The sequence below is a fragment of the Cottoperca gobio genome, chromosome 16 (assembly GCF_900634415.1).
Source record: "Cottoperca gobio chromosome 16, fCotGob3.1, whole genome shotgun sequence".
Taxonomy (NCBI): domain Eukaryota; kingdom Metazoa; phylum Chordata; class Actinopteri; order Perciformes; family Bovichtidae; genus Cottoperca; species Cottoperca gobio.
The window spans coordinates 11,495,445-11,518,527 of NC_041370.1; the positions used below are offsets into that span (position 1 = coordinate 11,495,445).

At 42.2% G+C, this 23,083-nt stretch overlaps 1 protein-coding gene across 4 annotated transcripts in view; it reads right to left on the reverse strand.

The window, feature by feature from the left end:
* Positions 1-3,003: 3,003 nt before the first annotated feature.
* Positions 3,004-23,083, reverse strand: part of galnt1 (UDP-N-acetyl-alpha-D-galactosamine:polypeptide N-acetylgalactosaminyltransferase 1) — a 42,478-nt gene continuing 22,398 nt past the window's right edge. For 2 of the 4 annotated variants that reach the window (XM_029451569.1, XM_029451567.1), the window contains 12 exons: positions 19,708-19,847; positions 19,451-19,619; positions 13,163-13,329; positions 11,854-11,981; positions 11,692-11,771; positions 11,194-11,364; positions 9,019-9,136; positions 8,519-8,699; positions 6,766-6,905; positions 6,478-6,576; positions 6,110-6,244; positions 4,981-5,127 (listed from right to left, as the gene is read on the reverse strand). In XM_029451569.1, coding sequence (XP_029307429.1) covers positions 4,981-5,127; positions 6,110-6,244; positions 6,478-6,576; positions 6,766-6,905; positions 8,519-8,699; positions 9,019-9,136; positions 11,194-11,364; positions 11,692-11,771; positions 11,854-11,981; positions 13,163-13,329; positions 19,451-19,619; positions 19,708-19,846 — 1,674 coding nt within the window. In that variant the 5' untranslated portion in view covers position 19,847. Of the gene's footprint in view, positions 5,128-6,109; positions 6,245-6,477; positions 6,577-6,765; positions 6,906-8,518; positions 8,700-9,018; positions 9,137-11,193; positions 11,365-11,691; positions 11,772-11,853; positions 11,982-13,162; positions 13,330-19,450; positions 19,620-19,707; positions 19,848-19,990; positions 20,292-23,083 lie in introns of those variants that run through there. The other 2 variants (XM_029451571.1, XM_029451570.1) reach the window with 2 other exon arrangements.

Below are 23,083 nucleotides of genomic sequence, written 5' to 3' on the forward strand. Positions count from 1 at the left end.
AATCAATCAGTCCATGCAAACACCAAACGGGTTGGTCTTGAGATTTGAATGTCAACCAAATTATACAGTGGTAGTTTTGTTTCTGGTACCAGTTCATAAACTCCTGTCTGTAATCACAGCACCAACACTTCCTAAAGGTAAGAACATGTGTAAAACCTCCCTTTAACTGGCAGCACCCTCTTCAGAAATGTATCTTTAACTGTGTGAATATAAAGCTAAATCTAACTTTCCCTGTCGAAGTAACAGTTCTGTGTTTGTGTGAGTTGAGTCAGACGGTGTCGTCTGTTCTGTGAAGTCTTTGCAGATTGTTAATGTGTCAGCGAGGCTCTGGACAGATGGACAGAATAAATATCAAATCCACGGAAAGCTACAGAACGGCTGCTGGTAAAGCAGGACGTCTCTCAGCGGAAGTCTCCAGTAAACTAATCAAACTCATTTTATACATTTTGTCAAATAAAAGAACATTATTTTCAACTGACTGAAGTCTTTTTGATCTCTGAACAGTTGCTGTGTTGAATGTTGGACTGGAAACTTTAAGGGGAAAGACAATGTAGGCTGGATGAAAGTGCAGTTTTAAAACATGTTCTTGAACAGGAGACGATGTGTGAAAGATACAAAATATCCCGAGGAGGTTCATTGTGAAGTGTTGTTTGTAATGTGTTTGATGATGGCCACACTATAATGACTATGATGTATTGAATATCATTTAAAAACGAATATATTTAACATCCTCCTACCTAAGCACAGCTGGAGACATTGACCAGAAGATAATACATCTTATGAACCTCAGATACAGCTCCACATGAATGATGCTGCTTGTCTCCGTTGGTTCTGGTGGTTAAAGTAACAGTTTGTCAAACATGAGAACTAATTGTCAAAGCAATAAATTCATTCAAATCAAAAACAATCAAATAATATTTTTCAGTTATTTGTTGGTTTTAATCTCCTGATGTTCTTTTTCTTACAGAAATATTGCACTACCCGTCAATAGACAATATAACTACACTATGAGCTAAAACCTACTCATATCATGAAGTAATAACTGCTGGTTATTGTTATAACATTATCTACATTCAACCAATCTGTCCAAAAAAAATGTAAATGAATGATTCCAGAGTCTTAATAATACAACATAAAGCTGATTTGACAAACACGTATCAATAAAACAAGAAAACGACTAAATTAGATGGACACACGTCGAAGTTTATGAATTCACTCTGATCCTCTGAACATGCTTCAATATTCTGTCTTTTCTTGAGAGTTTCCCTCCGGGCCGCGGTCTGATTCAGCTTTGATCCATTTCTTCACATCAAAGCTGCACATCGTTCCTCTGAAGTCTGCAGCACACAAACCCGCGCGCATCTTCCTGAGCGCACGTAGCTCCAAATCTGCTTAATGGCAGAATCACTCATTTCATTTGCAATCAGAGTGAGATGTCTGATTGAAGAAGACTCTTCTCGGATCCACGGAGCAGATTAATCAAGTACCAGGAGGAAGCAGAGGAAATCTGCAGATTGACTTTTTGACATCACAATGTTCAACCTAGACAGCCTGATACATCTCGTTTGCACTTACTATGAGACACAATTTAAACTAGAATGACTGGTAATCCATCTGTAACTGAGAAGCTGTAGTAGTATGAACACATCCCAATGTCTAATTTACTATACAGGAGATGCTGCACAAAACAAAAGCAGAGAATCAGCATCTTTTCTTTGTGATGTGTATGCAAAACATACGTTTTCTAATATACCTTCCTGGTGGATCTCCGTGGGTCTAATCCTGACACCTGAATAATTCAACAGATCAAGTCAAGGAGTCTGAATAATCCACTCTCCACAAAACATGCAGAGTCTGCTGCCCGATTCCATTACCTTCACTGCACCGTCATGTTTATTAAAATAGACAGAAGAGTCTCACTTCACCGCAGGATTTGAGATCATTATCTGTTCACACCCGTGACTGCCTCGTGGTCATCACCGAGCACTCTTCCTATTTCTGTAAACATCTGAATTCTTCTTAATTTTCTAAGAGTGGCCCCCCCCCCCCCAATTTAGTTAGTATGCTGCATACGCACGAGGACACACGTGCATGTGCACAAGCACAGCGGCAACACAGTACATTAGGTTTCACGTTACTGCCCTGATTGACAGTCGGTGGGCGTAACACACCAAGAAACGTAGCAATGTGTCAACAAAGGCAGTGAAGAAGAAGAAGAAGAAGAAGAAGAAGAAGAAGAATGCAAGGATGGTTTTTAAAAGCAACTTTTCAAATGATTTATGTAGAAGGAAAGCATTCAAAAACATTTGTCAGGCATTAAGGGAAAAACACTGAATGTAAAAGAATACTTCACCCACAAAATGATCATAACTCCCGTTACACCTTGAATTCTTGAAGAAAACTATAAGAAGAATTTAAAAACATCCGTTTACCAAACTCTCACACAACTCATGCAGTATAATCCAAGTCTTATTTATCCGTATGGTGACTACTTCACAAACACATGCAATTTTGCCCAAACATTAATATTTAACAGTCTCGCGCTCGCGCAGGTAGGCTACTCGTCCGTGAGAGTCCAAAGTTTAAAAAAAATATTAAGGTTTTAGAGAAAATGCATGTCTTTGGGAAGTAGTGAACATACGACTGGATACATTAGACTTAGATCGTACTGCACGAGTTGTGAGTTTGCAAACGGATGTTTTAATATAATTTTGCTGTTAAACGTGGCCTTCATTTACTTTCATTCATCGCGACCTTTCTCCATTTGTGCACCATGGAGGTATGTGACAAAAAGTTTTATTTCAAGAAAAACACAGGATGAGCAATTGATATACTAATGATCATTTTGTGGATGAAATATTCCTTTAGTTTGTGTTTGTTTACTAGAAAAGCTAAACTCACATTGTTGTGAGCTGTTAGTCTCTGACTGAAGAGATGGTGTGTGTGTTTCATAAGTCTGTGTACAGACAAAAGGAAGAAGAAATCAACATTGTCCTCGTATTGTTCTGTAAACCTTTTTCACCTTTATTTTCTACATTTGGATCAGCTCAGTGTGGAAGCCTGAACTTGTCAGTTACCTTCAAACCCTCCCAACACATCTGAACAATCGTTACACACCCTCTGTCGCACAATCAAAAAAACGTTCACATCTTCCCCGCACAGTCACTCGCTCAGACATGTCATCAGTTGACGGCCTCCTCTCACTATCGTGTCCACAACAAAGATGAGCCACTGTCCTGTGTAAACCCCTCCTCCACTGGAGGAAGCCCAAATAGTTGAAACCTTTATGAAAACAACTCCTGCTCTGACTCACAGGAGTGATACAAAAAAAAGAAAAGAAAAAAGAATAAAGAAAGCATGATTGTTGAAATGAAAAAGACACACTGATATAACTGTTCAGCTGTCTGGCTCACTGAGATATGAATAGTAAAATACTGCAGGTGAGCTTGCACAGTGAGATATGTAGTTATGAATTAAGATATGTGTGCTGCTGCTGTGCTCTCTGTAATCCACAGTTCAACTCCACACTCCCTTCAACTCTCTACATGTATTAATCTGTCCCTGATTAAGTCTCCTAGCACACATTAGCGACGTCGCTTTGATATTCTAACAACCACTTTCCAGGCTTCCTGTCCTACTGTAGATATGTCCCCAGCAGAGTGCAGAGACTCGGCTCCGTTTAGAAAATAAAAGCAGCTTTTGCTCTTTTGTACAACAGACGTAGGGATACGTTGATCTGACGTCAGTCTACGCTACGGGCTCTGTTTGTCCAACAGCGAGGAATCTGAGAGCGGTTTGTCCTAGTAAACAGGGAGCTGATGGACTGGGGGCACACACACAGCGCACACACACACTCCACTGGAGGAAAGAAGCCCTTGGAGTGTATTTTTTAAGAGGTCATTGAGAAGAAGATATGACATAATGGATTAAAGTATCCGGCTAGTGCAGCCTTTCTCCTATAGGTATACAGGATGTGTGTGTGACTATGTAGTGTCTTATGGGAGTTCCTTATAGTTTAACACTACAGTACAGTAGGCAGTGAATATCAGTTACATATGCAGAGTCCTCTGTGCGAGTGTGTAAGCTCTATGTTAAACATCTTTAACGACAACAAACACTGGCAGACAGACTAGGGTTACTGCTCTGTGGCGCTCTCACAGGACTGTAAAAACTTGACATAGAAATCTCAAGATATCACAAACATCATATTTCTATCTCTAGATCTCTGCGGATGGCAGACGTCGGGGTCCTCGTGTTCGGTCCTTTAGTTTTTTTTTTAATGCATGTGCGTTCCCGTCGAAATTCCCCAGCGAGGAGGCTTCAGTCTGTGGGATGAGATGCCTGGGAGTAACACCAGAGGGAGACATTCACTGCTGCAAGACTGTCTCACACATACACATGCACTCTTCTTCATAAGAGTTCATTTTTCAAATCGGTTACAAAATTAAATTAAAAAAGAAAGAAAAGAAAACAAGGAATTCAGCCCCCTTCCCAAAGCATACATTCTTCTCAGAGAACACACACCCATTCACACACACACACACGTAAGTGCACACACTCTCTCATAAGAGGCAGTCGGTAAACGTGATGAGTTGAGGGGTGGACTGCTTTGTCCAGGGAAGCTGCGAGTGCAAACCTTGACTCTACAGGCCAGTCTCATATTCGCGCCCAGCGAGCGAGTCACACTCTGCGGATAAAATCTCTTTAAAAAAACAACAAACAAATGTAAAACAACAGCCATCGTCTCTTAGAGGGAGTCTTTCCTCTTTTCTCGCTCTGTGGAGGGTCAAACTCGCTCCTCCCTCTGATCTCTGGCAGAGGTAGTACCGTCCAATATGTCCTCCTCTCTTCCCGAATACCCTCGTGGGAAGTCTTTCCTTTCTTTGTGCCCAATTTTAATAAACACGTCTGTTCCCCTGATTGCTTACTCTGGGCCGCTGTGTGTGTGAGTGTGTGTGTTTGTGAGTGTGCGGAGTGTGGTCAGAAGACTTCTGGTAGTGTGACGTTGCGGAGTAGCCACTGTTGGGAGCGTGTGTGTGAGCAGTCTTTGACGCTGGGCACCTGGCTGTCCTCCTCGCTGGCCTTGTCCAGACACTGGTTACTGTTGACATGGATCAGGGTCAGCTTCTGCGCAGTGGGGAAACACAGAGAGAGAGAGTGTGTGTGTGTGAGGGGGTGCAAATCAGGCTCTTAACTGGTTGATTGGAATTCACAAGGGACAAGTAAATAAATGCCTATTCATATATCTGTAGATCGGTATCTGTAGATCGGTTTCCTCATATTTTCAATTTTAAAATTCTACGTTTCATTTCAGAGTTTCCTTTTGCAGTTCAATTTAGTTTTGGCTCAGCTCAGTGTGAGGCATGCTGTGGCTGAGTTGTGTAATGTGTCAGGACATATATCACCCTAAAGCTAACGACAATAAATATCCCACCAACTGAAATGATAGCTGGTCTTAAATGTAAGTTGTCACACATTGGGAATACGCAGGGTTTTATTATTTTCAGTTTTTAAAATGGATCTGGGAATTAATCTGTGTTCCTTTTTATTTATTAAGAAACAGTTAAAAACGGTAAAAAATCTAAATAATAATACAAAAATAAAGGTGCAAACACCAGAATTTACACATCAAAAACCTGGTTTCTTTATTTTAGTAAAAAAAAAGTTAATCAGCAACACATTTGTCTTTTTTCCACAAAATCTTTCTCTTCCTTTTATATTATGGGATGTATTTTCTGAGCTGCGCTTATTGTAAGAAGACATTGTTTACTCTAAACCGCAGTGGTCAGTGTCTTTTCCAACAGGATATCTTTGGACATGTGGAGACATATCAGTTTGCATTTTGTCTGCTTTATTGTTTTTATTTCACCCGTAGTAATTATTGTTTATTCATTAAAAGAAAAATACGATGAGCCTCCAGAATCCAGAAGATTGTTTCTGGTGTAAATAACAACTTCATTTTCTGTACCTTTCTAGACCTGCATGCTAACCCTCTGTGTGTGTGTGTGTGTTAATATGTGAACATGTACTGTACCAGTAAAACTGTGCATTAATTATGTCCTCACATACACCCTAACATGAACATTGTTTCATCATTTCTTCCACTCACCACAGTGTCGTACTCCCAGAGCTGGTTGCCTTTGAGGTGATGGCACTTGAGCATCATGACGGGTCCGTTTAGCTTGGACACGTCTAGACACAAGTCGTCTGTCCTGATCTCCTTATTGGCCGTGTAAGAGAAAACCTGCACGTCACACAAACAGATTTCAGATTTTAAAACACTTTTCCATCTCTCTTCTCTCCCTCATGGTTACTGCCTGGAATGACAGTAATATCACTGTGGCTGACAGGGTTGACTGTTGGGAGGAGCGGCTGCACTCGGTCACGACCCACAAGTGAGGGTTGGAACGTAAATCGAATAATTATTTTGTGTCAGTATGTTTCTTTATGTAGTTTTTTTTTTCCTTCCTCAGATACCTGGTTGCCTCCCATCCCGTGACAGTTGAAAATGCCGACTTTCTCGTTCTCCTTGCGGGCCATGTTGTCCAGGCACTGGTTGGTCTCCACGTTGCGGATCTGAGAAGAATACACACAGAAACCACATTAAGCTACATCCTTACTTGAACATCAAGCCACAGCCTTTAATTCAAACAGAATCATTGTTTCTCCTTGGTTTCAGCCACTAGGCAGTGAATCACACATGCATCCATGTCTGTCTGTCTTACAGCAGAGGACACATTCTAAAATGTTGTGAGTCAGATATACCTCTCCCAGGGAGTAATAGTGTCTGGGGATCTGAGAGTCAGGGTAGACGTTCTCCAAGTACCAACTGAAGGGTTTACATTGAAGCTTTTGTCTCAGAGCCGTGCGAGACGTGATGTCACCGTAGTCCACTTTGGTCACACCTGGACACACACACACACACACACACACACACACACACACACACACACACGCACAAACAGAGACATTAACATGAAGGTCAGTAACTATGTCATTAAATTACATTCATAGAGTCCAATGTTTGCCGACTGGCTGTGAAATCCATTTTTCCATGTAAGCATGATTTATAGTGCGTCATTGGTAAAGTAGAATGAGGTCACATATTGATTTGAAGCACTCAGACCGAATATATAATTGAAGTGCAGAGTTCACATGTGTGATAGTCAAGAACCTAAAAAAAGGCCTAATGGGGAAGTGACACTTTAATATCAAACCTCTAGACACTAGTTGGAGCTTGCTCCTTTGCAGAGGGCAGAAACTGTAGTCGGGTTCAAACATTTCAAACCAGCCTTGAAAGATAATCCACTTTATTAGTCATTATGTATGTTTTTGCTAAATATGTTGTAAACACTCAGCAGAAAGTGACGGTCTTTTGGAGCAACTGGTCCCTGCTGATCAGATCGCTCTCTGGTGAGCATGAGGAATCCCGTGCTTCATGTTGTCATAGGATGCGCAGGGTCAGAATAGCCATTGAAAGAGTTATAACAGAGCATTTCTCCTGACTTATGGAAGAGCAGGAAACAGGCGCTCTAGTCCAACGTGTTACAGGCCTCTGAGTTTCTGTTTGCCTTTCTGATTTCTTTAGTGATTTAAAACCGTCTAATGTTGGGTTTCTCCTGGTAGAAAACCAGAACAGCTAATAAGAGCTTTGCGGACAGAAAGAAAGAAACAGGACGACGCCTTCCTGTGGCCTAGCCAGAAAAATATCGACAGAAAAAAGGGAACACAGAAATGGCGAAAACCTATATGGGTTGTTGTGAGTCGACTTGCATGAATAAACCAGCAACCTTGATCAGAGCACGACACTAACGTCTTCTGTGTCGACTGAAATTACTTTGACAGGACGGACACGTCAGTAGGTAAAATAACACGCCTCCAAAACTGAACACGGCCAACATGAACACAATCTCACACCGAATGATTCTGTGTAACTATCAGGCCTCATGCTGTAACTGTTAAGTCATTACAAGCAGGTAAGTGTTAAAATTGCAGCAGAAGTGACTTTCTTTGCCTGCAGGTGGCCACATTAACATATCTATATCTGCTTGATTTGGCATGTTTAGAACTAGCTCGACAATACCAGAGCTGCTCCCACTTGTGGAGAATTTACTGGCTGCTAAACAAAAATGGAGTAAATTAGTTTTTGAGTTCCAAGCCAGTTTTAAGAGGTGCTTCACATCTAAAAATATTCTCTATTAAGTGTCTTTCGCTTTACTTTTGGTTGTCTCTCCTTTGCCGGCTTGTGTGAGTGTGCGTGTGTACGTGCAAGTCAATAGATGCTCCGTAGCGTGAAATTACTCGCTGCCCCCCATCCCGCACTGTTGGGTCACCACTGCAATATCGCACTGTCACCAGTTTAATGGATAGATCACACCTGCCACAGAGATTAAACTCCACACATGAGAAAATACATGCAAACTTGCATGAGCGCAAACACACTCTCACACATGGACACACACACGCAAACACACACACACACACACACACACACACACACACACACACACAAACTCACCAGGAGAGATGATGTAGAAGAAGTTTTTAAATTCATCCATCCAGACTTCTGCGAGGCGCCGGTTGTTTTTGTTGATGATCTGTCCCGTTCCTCCAGGAAACGTGTAGGGTGTTGCCTTTCTGAACACGTGGCCCACGTGGGAGCATGTGACGATCTCTAGAGTCCCACCGCACTGCCAAATCTGTGAAACACAACAGATTTGGCATCAAAACACATTCAGTATGTAGAATAGACAGGAGAGGCCTCTGCTGGGAGATGGATGACGAAACTTAGTCCAGTCTGTGTTGTGACGGTCTGAATAAGTTTGATTGAAGGCCGGTCAGGATGACGCCTGACAAAGTATTAGTTAAGTCAACAATGTAGTCAGAGAAGTCAAACTCACAAGTGCAATGTGAGTGTGTGTGTGTGTGTGTTTCTGAACCCGAGCAGACGCTCCTGAATGCCTGCCAGTGCATGGAAGAATACGGTCATGTGAACTGGCTGCGGGTGTGCTCACTTACTCTGAAAGAGATTTCCAGGTTCTCTCCACCCCAGATGTCCATGCCTGCGTCATACGTGCCGATCTCCTGGAAATAGTCCCTGTCTATGGAGAACAAGCCGCCTGCCATGGTGGGAGTCCTGGACAGAGACGTGACAGCAGGGTAAATTAAGAGCGAAGTGGGTTAGTGGCACTTCATTCCCTGAAGGCCTGCTTTCTAAAAGGTCACACAGTATCTCCAGATCCCATCAGAGTTTTATGTTTTGCAGTTTTCAGCCCCTGTTCTTGCTGTTTTCCTGTTTGGTTCGTTCTGTTTTTCTGCTCACTTCTCTCTTGTGTGTCAGAGTTAAATTGACTCAAGGCCCTCCCCTACACCCACCCCCCACCTCTCACAGAATGATTTCCTCCTTTGTAGATCACGCTTATTTTCTTTACTGCCTGTTTTTGCTTCCATGTAACATTCAAGTTCACCTACCCATCATAATACCTCGCATACTGATGGACAAACATATCCTGAGAGCACAAAGGGTAAAACGTTTGGCTGAGAATAGGAAATACATATAGTAGCTTGTTGAACAACACACAGATGTTGTTTAAACATCACACACAATGACCGTGAGAACAAAACAAAGCAGTGAATTTAGAAAATATTAATAATAGAAATGTGTGCTTTACTGTAAACATATCAAATCTCTTTAAAGTCTTCAGCAAACATCTAGATCAAATTTGTTTTAGAAGACTCAAACACATAACATAACAATAACCTGTTTATTCAACAAACTGTAACATTTAAATAAACACGACCACCGCTACAATAAAAATCAACAATACAATACAGGTCAGTATTTTGTACTAAGAATTAAAAAAAAATGTTTTTAACGGCGGTTCATTCTCTCAGACTTCTGCCTGAAGGAATAACCGCATCTAATTGACTCAAGGTCATTTATATGTTCAGAGGATTTTTCATAAGTCTTCTTTAGACCTTGGATGCTTGAGTTTTTTTTTCTGTCCAATAGCTGTAAAGAGAAACTTTCCAAGTGACCTCAGACGTTTGCACCGTACTGGAAATAACAAGGTAGATGAGCCCATAACAACCAGTTTAGCTGTTGAGGTTTCCTCCTCGAGGCTCATAACAGTGTGACAGCAGCCGGCCTGCAGCTTGCTGTGCATTGAATAATGAAGAAGAAATCTCAAGGTAGTTAAAGAAGCAGCCACTTAACACCAAATGCAGATGTGAGAAGTTGAAATGACATCAGTGTTAGTCTTTACTGACTGATTCTACTCCACCTACTCATGTCACACGAGCAGATTCTACACTATGTGAACAGGGCATGGTTTATGTAAATCATGTCATTAGTCTAAAGTACTTCTTAATTTCCTACCCTGACCCTACAACCCTTTCTTTAGGCCATTTACTGTGAAAAACAACCGAAAACAGAGTGTTACATAAGACATATTATGCGTGTGACCTTGCCGTCAAGCGTGCTTAGAAACAAGAGCAGGAAGAAGAGATGATGGACAGGCAGAAATAAGCTCTGAGCCATGAGAAATGATACAAAGAACAAAACTACACAGAATCTTACAAAAACATCTCGACTTAGGCCACACAGGAAAGTTCAATCTTTGAGCCTTGAGAACATTTTATAGTTATTAACCGTGGTAAAGTAAATGGTGAAGTATGATTACTCTGCGCACATCAATTGTCACATCAATTGTGAGTGCCTATCAGCAACGCTAAAGCTCTCAGGCTATAAGTTATTTTAAACAGCTGACTGACAGAGTAAAGCTGCTTTCACATGATCAGTGGTGAAACAGCTCTGCGCTGGCCGTGCTGTTCTTTTCCTACGGAGAAGAGCAGTACAACCCCGCGCAAGTTCAAAATATTAAAACCTTGACCTCGATTGCAGCTGACCTTTCAAAGCGCTACCAATGAGAGAACAGCTGTATGAAGCGGCACAGACAAGCAGGGGAGGAAACCACACAAAGAAAACTAACTAGATTGTGAATGAACATGTGGTATTTTACTAATGATTCAATCTGGTCTCTGTAGGCAGATTCTCCTCTCATTTGACTCACCAGGAGGGTTGAGGGTCAGCTGCACAACAGCAGCCCTGGGGCTGGCAGGGATTATATAAATAGCTGAAAGATTCTTCAAAAAAGGCGAGTACAACCCGGGTCGTTCCGCTGTGTCACCTACCTGACAGGCAGCGTGCGGTCTCCTTTGCGGCGGTCCATCTCTCTCTGGGGTACAGGGTACCAGCGGAAGTTGAGCTTCCAGTTGAAGCCTCCGTACGTCATGTCGGATCCTGCCATGTACTCGAACGTATCGTCACTGATCACGTCGATGATGGGGCACACCACCGTACTCCTACAGCAAACACATCAACACAGACACGTTCATCAGCCTGCTGTCTCATCTGCAATCTAAATGCAGTTAAACACATTTAAACACTGGACCATGCTGTGACTTCCCATCAGCCATCACACCCTCGTAAACCCTATGTGTGTGTGTGTGTGTGTGTGTTGGTGTTTATATTTAAGCACCTGCGGGAAGCGGTAAACAAAGAATTAGTAATTAAGCATCAAATAAGCACAGGGGCAAGCTTCCTGCAGGTTCAACAATAGTTTATTGATTTTTTTTAAAAAGCTTGCTAAAGGTGTGTATGTCTTTTATGTGTGTCTGTGTGCGTCTTACTTGTCTTGCTTGATGCGGGCGAGCAGAGGCTCGAGCCACCCTATTGTGCATTCACAATGAGCATCCAGAAAGGTTATGACCTGGAAACACGGAGAGAAAACATTAGACAAACCGAATAGTGCACACACCGTACGGTGAACAGATCACTGTGCACACACACACCTGGCCAGTGGAGATGGACGCTCCCTTGAGGCGAGCACGAATAAGTCCAGACCGCTGCTCCATCCTCACCACTCTGACCGGGACCTCCAGCCTTCTGACGTACTGCTCCAACGGCCGCTTAAGGAAATCTTAAACATACAAATAAACACATACATGCAATAAAAAATCCAATAAACACACAAGACATGCAAGAAAACACACAAACAAATCCTCAATTTGAATAGTAATTAAATCGGATTAAATGAATTAGTCTTGTTTTAGTAAATCAGTTCACTATATAACTCGTCAGTGCGTGCCTCCATTTGTGTGAGGCAAGTGGGAACACAAAACTGTTTTTAGGCCGCTCTGACAATGTTGTTTTGAAAGGCTACACGGCAACAAATGTGGATTAAAACAGAATATTTGCTCGTGTAAAAACATGTTGGGAATTTTGAAAAAGATTGCTTGTATGTTTTTGCAATACATTTTGACTTTACAACCCTCTGGAGTCTGACTCAGAAGTCAGAAACAATCCGACGCAGCCACCACAGGAATCTAATTCTACACATAGTATAATTCCAATAGAAAATAAAACTACACTAAATAAAACTAGTGTTAGTGCCTAATCTGTATCTGCAACTGTGCAGAACACAATGAAAAAATAAAAATAAAAATAGCTGCGCAGGATTCGATGGAACGATGAATGTTATGAATGAAGCTTCGAAGCTTCAAACTTTTTTGCTTCAGCCCTACACACAACAGAAGATGGATTACAAGCCACTCCTCTAAACTATTCCTTTTGTAGCAACAGAGATCAAAGGTAAGTGTGTGCTTGGGTTTTTGCTTGTGTGAATGCGTTTTAGCATGCCTGCCGACATCACACACACACACACACTCACTCTCTCTCTCTCTCTCTCTCTCTCTCTCTCTGATTTGCACCATCCAACCTGAGGTCCCATAGGGTGAAATGTTGCTGTGTGGTAGCGGCTGGGGGGGGATTGAGGGTAATAACAGAGTGTAATCCCTGCGGCTGGTGAATTAAAGACCTAATCTCCCCCAAACAGGGATTAGCAGCATTGCACAGGGTGGAGTGGCACACACGGGCCATATATGCTGACTGGCTGTTGGGCACCAGTGCACACACATGCACAAACACAGCTACACACAAAAACAGCTACACACACACACACACAACTACACACACACAACTACACACACACAACTACACACACACGACCCGGCAAAATCATACAGTAGCTCTAAAATAAATAGGTTAAACCTCAAACAAGAGGCACAAGCACTGAAGGAATTATGCGCAGCGTGTGTGTACCTCTCTCGCTGGCATCGTCCACCAGGACAATCTCCTCCAGCAGCGTGTGTGGAGAGCGGTCGATGACGGAGTGGACGGTTCGCAGCAGTGTGCTCCACGCCTCATTGTGAAATACAATCACCACGCTGGTACGAGGAAGATTATCGGGGTATAACTTGTTCTTGCACCTGCAAAGAGAAAGCAAAACAATCAGAATAAAAACAATTAATGGCAAAAAGACAATTTAAATGTAGATACAAACTGCAACTATAAACATGGATATGAAGCAAATTTCAAATAATTTCAACACTTGACAGACAATACACAAACCACACAGTACAACAAGAGGAAGTGTGACATTCGCATTGAAAAGCAACGCAGACGTGGCTACACGAAGTCAACCACATGTGCAAGAAGTGAAGTTGTAGGCTTTGAACAGAGACGAAACTGAAGTGACAGAGACAGAGCGAGGAAAGAGAAAAACACTCTAGTAGAGACATCACAATCCAGCCTCTGTCTGATTGTAAGAGACTGCTACAGAGAGCTGCAGCTAAAGTGAGTTCACACAAGAGAGAGTGAAATAGCTGGGACTTAAACATCAACTAAATCGCATTAGTCAGTCATGGAATAACTGCATTAATAAGATCATCTTTTATGGCCTCGTGAAAAATCGTATTTTTATCGACTTCAAACACTGAAAACTGAGAGTGAATAATGAGCGAGCAGCCGAGCGTTTATCCCCAAATTTAGGCGTACAAATACAGACACACAGATATAGTGGGTCAGCATGATGACAGTTGATTAGTGATGCTAATTAGAGTGTGAGTCATTATGGTAGCATTGGAGAACACACACATCAAACTCTCTTATTGAGAGACACACAGGGATGTAAATGTCTAAAAGAGCAGAGCAGGCAAACATGAAGAGAAGAGAAGACGGATATTAGTGTCACAGACGTATTTAAATAGTTCTCCACAGTATTCCCCGAGGTTTGCATTGTTTAAGGCAGGGGTGGGGAACCTCCGGCCTCCGGGCCGTATACGGTCCACGAGACCATTTGACCCGGCCCTCGAGGTAATTCATAAACACACGCAAAAAAAACCCAACAAATCTAGACAGCAATAGTATAAAACAGGCGACTGACTGTTTGTCCTGGCCACGGTCAGGCTCCTTGAACACAACACGAGCGGTCATTGACATCAGTGAACGCAGCATGGCGAGTGTAAAACAGAGAAAGGTGGATGCGGAATGTCACACTTTCCAGGAGAAATAGACGAACGATTATTTCTTTGTGGAAGTAAAAGGCCAGTGTGTCTAGTTTGTGTGGACTTGCAGTGATGAAAAATAATCTTGAGCGTCATTACACCACGAAACATTCCAAACTGCACGAGCTGAAAGGACGAGTGTGTTTGGATAAAGTTAACGCTCTTCGGCGGAGTTTGGCCCAACAAGCAGCTCTCTGCAGAGCGTAACATAACAACATGTAAAGATAGAGAGGTAGACCACCACACCAAGATCAGACTATTCCACCACTGCTGTGCAATCATCACTGCAATGTGCAATACTCACTTTATTTTCTATCAACCACTTGGTGCTTATATTATTTTTCTATTTAATTATTGTGTACTGCCTTTTTACTTCATATGTTCTTTTGCTGTGAACAGATACATTTCCCCGTTGTGGGACTAATAAAGGATTGTTTTCTGATAAAACAAAGATACATGGATAAAAAAAGTTGCTTTTTTGCACAGCATAAAAGAAAGGAGAACTGAATGGGCTACGTTTTAAAAAATGTTTGCAGAGGTTATGAGTTCAATAATTAGTACGGCCCTCGAAGGACGTTGTAAAAAATAAAATGGCCCATGATAGGAAAAAGGTTCCCCACCCCTGGGTTAAGGCATTAAGTACAAAGTTTGTATTGTTTAAATTACACCAGACCCCTTTCCGAAGCAGAATTATGGATTTAATATGTATTTTGTATTTCTCAGGCAGCCATCGATTCATTTTTATTTTAGTATGAACATCGGCTGGCAGAGATTTGAAACTTGCTTGGCGTGGCTAGTCTAACGTAGTCAACCTTTACAGCTGTTCCCTATATGTTTTCAAAAATGTTTTTTTTTTATCACTGTTTTGTGGTAAAGCAGAACACATTCCCAACTGGCTATGTATAAAACAATCCTCACGTGAATCTCCAGAGAAATATACTGCTGTATTTTATGATACTTTTATACAGAAACAGAAGATTGAATCCATATTGCAGTTTATAAACACTTTTATTACTTTGGCCATAAAGTCAGTTCTGAGGTTGCAAGAAAGACAATCTTTCATTTTGCGGTTTCCTACAACAGTGATTGATGACATTTGAGGCAGTTTTATTTCAGTGTTATGACGTAGATGCTGCACAAAAAAACAAACATTCACACACTACGCTGCGATATCTGTTTGTATAAAAGACGTTCTCTAAATAAACCACGTGTCACAAAGAAAGTAAAAGTACATTGCCGTTTTGCCAAAGCTTTACAGAAGCATGCCGGATCATATTAACCTTTATAAAAAAAAGGCATACAAGGCCTTCATAATCATCTCGCGGACTAAAGTTAACAATGAATCTTGTAGGAAACAGCTTTGATAGAAGGTTCTGTTCATTGGGAATAATACACATATTACAGATGGATTGATTTTGAACAACAGATGGCAGGAAATATGGACTAATCCAACTCCAAATGATTGTTAAATGTTACTCTCCAAATAGAAACAATAATTACATGTGCCTATTACATTAAGCACACATCAGTTTTGTCACCAGAGACCGAGGCAAACCACTGCATACCTGCACGCAAGCCCTCTCATATAAACTGTCTCACACAGTCAGTGTTTTTCAAAAGATCTATTCATAATAAAAACTCAGCTTGTGACTTCCTTCCTCCGACAGATTTAACTCTCCCTATAACCAAATGATTCCTCATCATAACTCCCCTCCCCCCCTCCTTGTGATCATCCAGAGCACTGGAATGCTTCCTCTCTCTGCTGCAGATTCTGACAGAAGGAATGTAACAGCGACGGAGGAGAGGAGGTCAGGAATACACTCCATCCTGCAGCTGGCTCAGGAGCATGTTAAATAACACACACACAGTGATTCTCAGTCTGTGGTGTGCAGTTGAGAGTGCCTACACTCTCTGCAAGGAAGGGAGGTTGATGTTCGAACGAGATGATTCACGGTAAAAACAGAGACACCCTTTGAGTCTTTCAACTTTTATACACATTGGTTCATGATTTCTCTTTTCTGTTATGTGTGCAGCTGATGGAACACAAAACCTCTGTGTGTCCACCAAAACAACATGTGTTGACACTCGATGGCAAACGCATCGTGTCACATGATGTGGATTTTAAAAGCTGAGGAGTGGTTGTTAGTCCAAACAGTTGCTGGAGCAACATTTGGCAACAGCAAAGCAGGGGTAATGAGTTACAGGCTGTTTCTCAAGCCAGTGGATTGTGGGGATAGTCAGAATGAGAGGCAGACTTGTTCTGATTAAACTGCATCACTCTTACAAACATTACCTCAGGCACACACACACACACACACACACACACACACACACACACACACACTCATAAAAATGTTGCCGTCAGAATGTAAAGAAAAGGAGAAAATGTTCAATTTGTCTGAAAGGTGTGGTCATGGAAAGTGTTTTCATATACTGTAGCTCCACCCAACCACATGTACACACACACACACACACACACACACACACAATGTCCTGTCCGGTTTATAGATCTTTTTTTTTTAATACTCAACAAATGCACTGCTGACAATAATGAAAATAAACCATCAGTGAGTTTCCACTTCAAAGTTTCGGCTAATGGTCACCTGCGTGGCGATGATGAATTCATTCACAGTTTCCCTAAACCTGACGGTCCACACGCAGACACCTAAACACACTCACCGGACACACAGATACACACACAAACACACACTCAAATAAACACAAACGCACTTGTGCCTACCTACGCACACGGACACATTGCCTTGCTTGATATTGACTCGGTCTTATCTCCTAATTGGAAAAGCAGATAGACGGCGTGAAGGCGGAGTGAAAACACACCTAGTAATCAACTCTCGCTCAAAGACTAAAACCCATTTCACGGATCAATGTCCCCTTTCTTTCCCTCCTGTCTAGTGTGCATGTGCCCCTGCCTGTCAGTCTTGTGTCTGTCAGTCAGTCTTTCTGTCTATTGCTCTGAAAACCTTCATTATTGATCCATGCATGTTCCTCTGCTGATCACATAAAAGGGGAAGAGGGGGGATGGGAGGCCGAGCTGGTGTCCCCCTGCTTTAACTGACCTTGACATATATTCCGAACTGCTGGTCGGATGCACACCTGTCTGCTGTTCTGACACTCGTTCTCGTTTCCTGTCTGATGAATGAACAACCTGCAGCAACTGGCACTGACACGTGACACTAAACTCCTCATTATAGAGAAGAAGGACTTCCGAATGGCACATAATAACCTAGCATTACTGAAGTTAAATAAAAAAGGAGGCAGCATGAAATGGCATCATTACCTCCTTAATGTGATGTATTTCCTTTTGAAACAGGTCAGTGAGGAATCAATCTTTAGGGGGAACCAATGGGCTATTAGTCATAGAGAGAAAGGTATTTTAATTGGATAGGACAGGCTGAAATGTGAGATTATTGACAAATATGTCATAATTGTATGAGTTGGACGAGTGCAGCATCAGGTCACCACATAAAAACACTGGCTAGCTGTGTCCCATTGACGTACTCCATACTAATTATAATAAGTATGGATTTATCTTTTTAAATGAACCAAGAGCCAAGTTACACCGACTGACGGGAAACTTATTCATGGGGAGTTTGGGCCACTGTCATGATCTGGGTCATCAGTGTAACATGAAGCCACACTGGGGAAATCAAAATTCAGTCGCTGGCCATGCTGCACTGATTCTGAAGTGTCAGTGTATGTTCTCTGGTGTCACAAGCAGCTCGCAAAGAAATATGAGCCTAAATACTATTAATAGACTGCAGAGGAAGCGTTTTATACAGCAACACTACGGTGGGGGCTCACTACGGAATTGCAGTCACTCTATAATGGACTTAATGAAGTGCCACAGTACAGATAGTACACATGCACAACACACCACCGTTTTAACTGCTTTTGACTGTCTGGATCAGGGAAAATCCCAGACTTGGGTTGACACGCATAGGTGATTTACATAAATATGTACATCGCTTGTTACGAGAACACTTCCTGTACAGTTCATACTGAGCAGATGCTTATCAGTAAGTTAGCTTTCGTTCCACTTGCTTTTAGACCACAAACCTCACCAGAGTTCGCTTGTTTCTCAGATCTTGGTGCTCTGGTTGTTAAGTTCTCACCCTAGTTCAATTGACAGCTTTCACACCAGCCTAAATAAATTGCCCTAAACGGGTAAAGAAGTTGGTTTTAAACGGCTGTGAAGGAACTCCTGTCGGTTTTGATTGTTCCGTCCATGACTGTGTTGTCTCAAAATGCATTGAACAAGGGAGATAGTTGTTCACAGCTGGAAAAAATTCTAATGAATTATGGATGATAGTAAAACAGCTAACAACCACCATTAAATCTTCGGGAAATATTCTGCAGTGTATGTGTGAAGTGTAATTGGCAGTGGCATTTCAAAATCGCAGCTTGACTGACATTTCTTTCTTTAAGTATTAAACGTTAGGATACACAGGGCCGTAAACAAAGAGAGGTTTTGTTTAGCACATACTGTGTACAATCAGTTTATGGTATGCAATTGGGACACACTGACGTGCCAATGGAATTTTTCAAGCCACCAAACCATCTAATTCACTGTCTGAGTTTTGTTGTACTTTGTCATTTTAAATGATTTGCAGTGTTTCTACTGTAATATCATCCTGTGTCATCATTCTGTCTGAATGTTTCACAATTATATTCCTATATATTGTATATATATTATGCCCCTTTAGTAAAACTCTTACAGATTAATCTAAAACTATATTATAATTGTTGTTGTGGTTATCCTCTTTCCCCCCCTGACCTACGCATCCTAACATCTGTGTCGTCATGTCGTTAATCACGACTAACCTTTGCAGAACAACCGAGGCTCTATCTGTGTGACTGATTGTGCAGCTTTCTGGCCAGACGTCTGACTTGCAGTTTAAAACGTATCACCAGTGTGGACTATCCCAACAGTGGATGCCAGTGAGAGCCATTTTGAAGGGGAACTTAATGAGCGGAGTAAGAGCAAGTGACAGGACAGATTATTAGCTGCGGGGAGGCTGCTCACCCTTCCAGGCGGACGTCAGGCAGTGACCGATTGAGAGCAATCATCTCAGAGGCCATGAGGTTGAACTGGTTGATCTTAAACATCTCCTTCATCTTCTCCTGGTTGTCCTTAGGAATCACCACAGGCTTCCCCCCTTCACCCGGCCCGTCCCGCGGCCTGGTCAGGGGATCTACAGCAGATACACACACAGATGATGCTGAAGGATGAGAGAGTGTGTCTCATTGATGACATACCTTTGTGTGGCAATATACACTCACCTTGTCTCCCGGGCAGTCCTCTCTCTTTTTTGTCATCACACTTGTTGCACTCGCTGAAGTAGAGCAGTATGAACATGTCCAGCATCACCCACACCAAAGAGGTGGCCAAAATCACCTTGCAGTAGGCAAACCTCCGCATCCTAATAAAGTAATGAGACAAAAGGGGCAGAGAGAAACGTTTAAAGCTCTGGCTGAGGTGAGGAGTGATGGTGCACACATAATCGCAGGCTTTTCCAAAGCTCTGCAGAAGAGATCACGCTTTATTTACCCCATATCTCCCCACCTTTCTCTTCACTCCCCTTTACGCCTAAGTATCTTCCCAACACCTCCATTTGTCCTTCCGCCTGCGTGTCTGTCCGTCTGACTCTCGGCTCTTATCTGTCAGCTGTTTATCAGCACCTCTCTGAATAGTCACCTTCACACTCAGAGAGAGCCTCAAAACGAGCTCGTTGCGTTGCCGGATTTCTGTCTCACTCCAGAAGGAAAATTGTAAATCTATGAGGACATTTGTAAAAGTTTATCAGTTATAGGTTGGTGTCTGTTAGCATAATAAGAAAGGTGAACATTGACATTGTTCATTTTGGACACGATGTATCGAGTTATCTCAGCAAAGCTTTACCTGGGTTTTCAAGTTTGTGCATGTAACATACCAAATCCCTGTGTGCTAAAGTGCAGTCAGAAACACACACACACAGAGAGAGAGAGAGAGAGAGAGAGAGAGAGAGAGAGAGAGAGAGAGAGGAGAGAGAGAGAGAGAGAGAGAGAGAGAGAGAGAGAGAGAGAGAGAGAGAGAGAGAGAGAGAGAGAGAGAGAGAGGAGCCATGATAGTAATTGCTTTTCTTTGGCAGGCAGCGAGAGACAGACACAGCCACATTAAAATTCCTCTGCTCCCCTTTCCTTCTCTCCTCCAGCACCGTCTCTCCTCTCTTTGGCTGATTCTCTGCCTCAGTGATCCCTCAGGTTGCAGCAGCACAAGCAGAAGGGAGAAAATTAATTTGGCCACGGTGATTTCTCTCGTGCCCCTGGGGAGGGGGGAAAAAAGTGTTTGTGCATAGCTAGCTTAGCTTAGCTTTGTTTAGCTTTGCTTAGCGGCCACAGAGGATGGAGAACTGCAGAGCAGCATTTCTAAATTCGATAGGATTCTGGTTGAACAAAATGCCGTCCGCAGCAGTTCTCTCAAAGTTTTCTTCTCTCAGACTTCTGTGCCTGTTGAGCCAAATAATAGCTTCAATAATACTGATCACAAATAACCACTATAATCATTAAATTGTAATAACGACCAGCAATGAGAGAGGAGGGCTGCAACAAATATGCCAAGCTAACCCCCGGGACTTATAATTTCATTGCTCTTGTGATGCTCGTAATGCGATTCACAGGAGTTGTGTAACCTTGCAAGATTTTATCTCTCATGTCAACGAAGAGAAACTAGTGCAGAGAGACCACGAGTAGATAAATGCAACGCTCTGATCGCTGGTCCCCAGCGAAGAAAATAATTCAATCAAATCAAGTCAGCTATAGCAACAAGGGTTTTGACAAGGTTAATGAAAGTGCATCATGTTACATCAGTTTAAACTGGCACTCAGTCAGCTGCAGATTCAATCAAATGTAAAATGTCACTCTTGGTTTACACGCATCTTAGTGGCCTGGCATCTATATAACGATCCATTCATGTCAGCTCATTTGACAGTGACCCGTTTAACTTTATCAGCATATTAGCTTTCCAGATGCCTCACCTCTGGAGCTGCATCTCAGACACAATGACACACGAGATGGTTTAAATGGAAAGCTACACCTTTTTAATTGATTACGATGTTCTAATGATTCGTAATACACAGTTAAATATATACAGCTTTACAAATATACGTTTTTGTGTTTAGTGGGGCGGACACAATTAGACGATTAATCAATTTGATTGACAGAAAATGATTCCAGCTTGTGAGGATTTTGCTGCTTTTCTTTGTCTTATGTGACAGTAAACTGACAATATTTGATAATTATAGGGCCTCACCTTGGGCTTTAGAAACTGTGATGAGCTATTTTTAAGAAGTTTTATAGACAAAACAATGAATGGATTCATCAAGAAAATAAAAAGCAATAATAAAAATATGTGTTAGTTGCAACCCTAGTGTTTTGTAATAGTTATTGTATTATATCTATATATATTATTTAAAAAACTAAATTTAAGACAAATGTAACGTTTAAAGTCCTCTATTGTGTTGTTCGTCATAAAGTAGTTATTTATTTAAGTAATAGATTTAAAAACATATTTTAAAGATAGTACCTCACAGTAGCTGATGATGTTCACTAATTGCATCGTGTGTGTGTGTGTGTGTGTGTGTGTGTGTGTGTGTGTGTGTGTGTGTGTGTGTGTGTGTATCTGTGTGTGTGTGTGAGACTGTTGTGGGAAAAACCAACATAAAACAGAATAGACGTGGTAGAAGTTTTAAAACCCATTCTGGTATATTCAGATCCTCCCGGATATCCTCAAAGAATCAAATTGCTTGCCTCACTGTTTGTATCGTCCATCTCAAAATTCTTGAAATTCCAGAATCAGTGGGAAGGCTGAAATCGGTCCCTGCTCTACAATCTCTCTCCCTTCTGTTTGTCTGACCGCTGCTGGATTGTACCGGCCTCGCTTGACCTCCAACACAGTAAACATGACAAACCCTGATATCACAGCGGAAACTTGGATCCCTTTTCACCTTTCCCGGCTCACCGAGCAGAGCTAGGCACATATGCCAAACGCATAACTGCGCTCTCGGGCTGCGACAAACACAGAGATGGAGGCACTCCGTCAGAGAAACGCACACATGTATTCTTGCACACGAAGTCGTCAAAATGTTGTCAAGAGATGTCAACTGCTTTCCCTGAATGCTATTTGATCACAGCGGCTGTAAACGAAGTAGACAGCAGCGCTTCAAGCAGCAGCAGAGAAGATTTATAAACATGTACATTGACTTAACGCACTTTCCCATCGCCGTCTCTTAGCCATGCCTCTCCACTCGCTGTTTTTCTAATCAGGCATGGCAGAGGACACCTCAGGTCTCCTCTGTGCTCACTGCAGCCCCGGGCCCTGTTCCTGTGTGTGTGTGTGTTGCATGTGTGTGAGTGTGTCCGTTTAGTTTATGTAGGCGCTAGTCTCTTTGAAGTCTCTTTTACACAGCCTGGCTCCCTATGACATTAAACAGACACACAAATCTCCATCCCTCCATCTGCGCACTCTCTCCCTAATCCATTAACATATCACGTTCCCTCCATCTTTCTTTTATTTCTCCATCCTGGGCATCTCGCTCTTTCCCTCTCAGCCACCCCACCCCCACTTCCCTGTTCGTCTCTTAGAGATGTCGTGTCCTTTCAAGAGCGGTTGCCATCACTA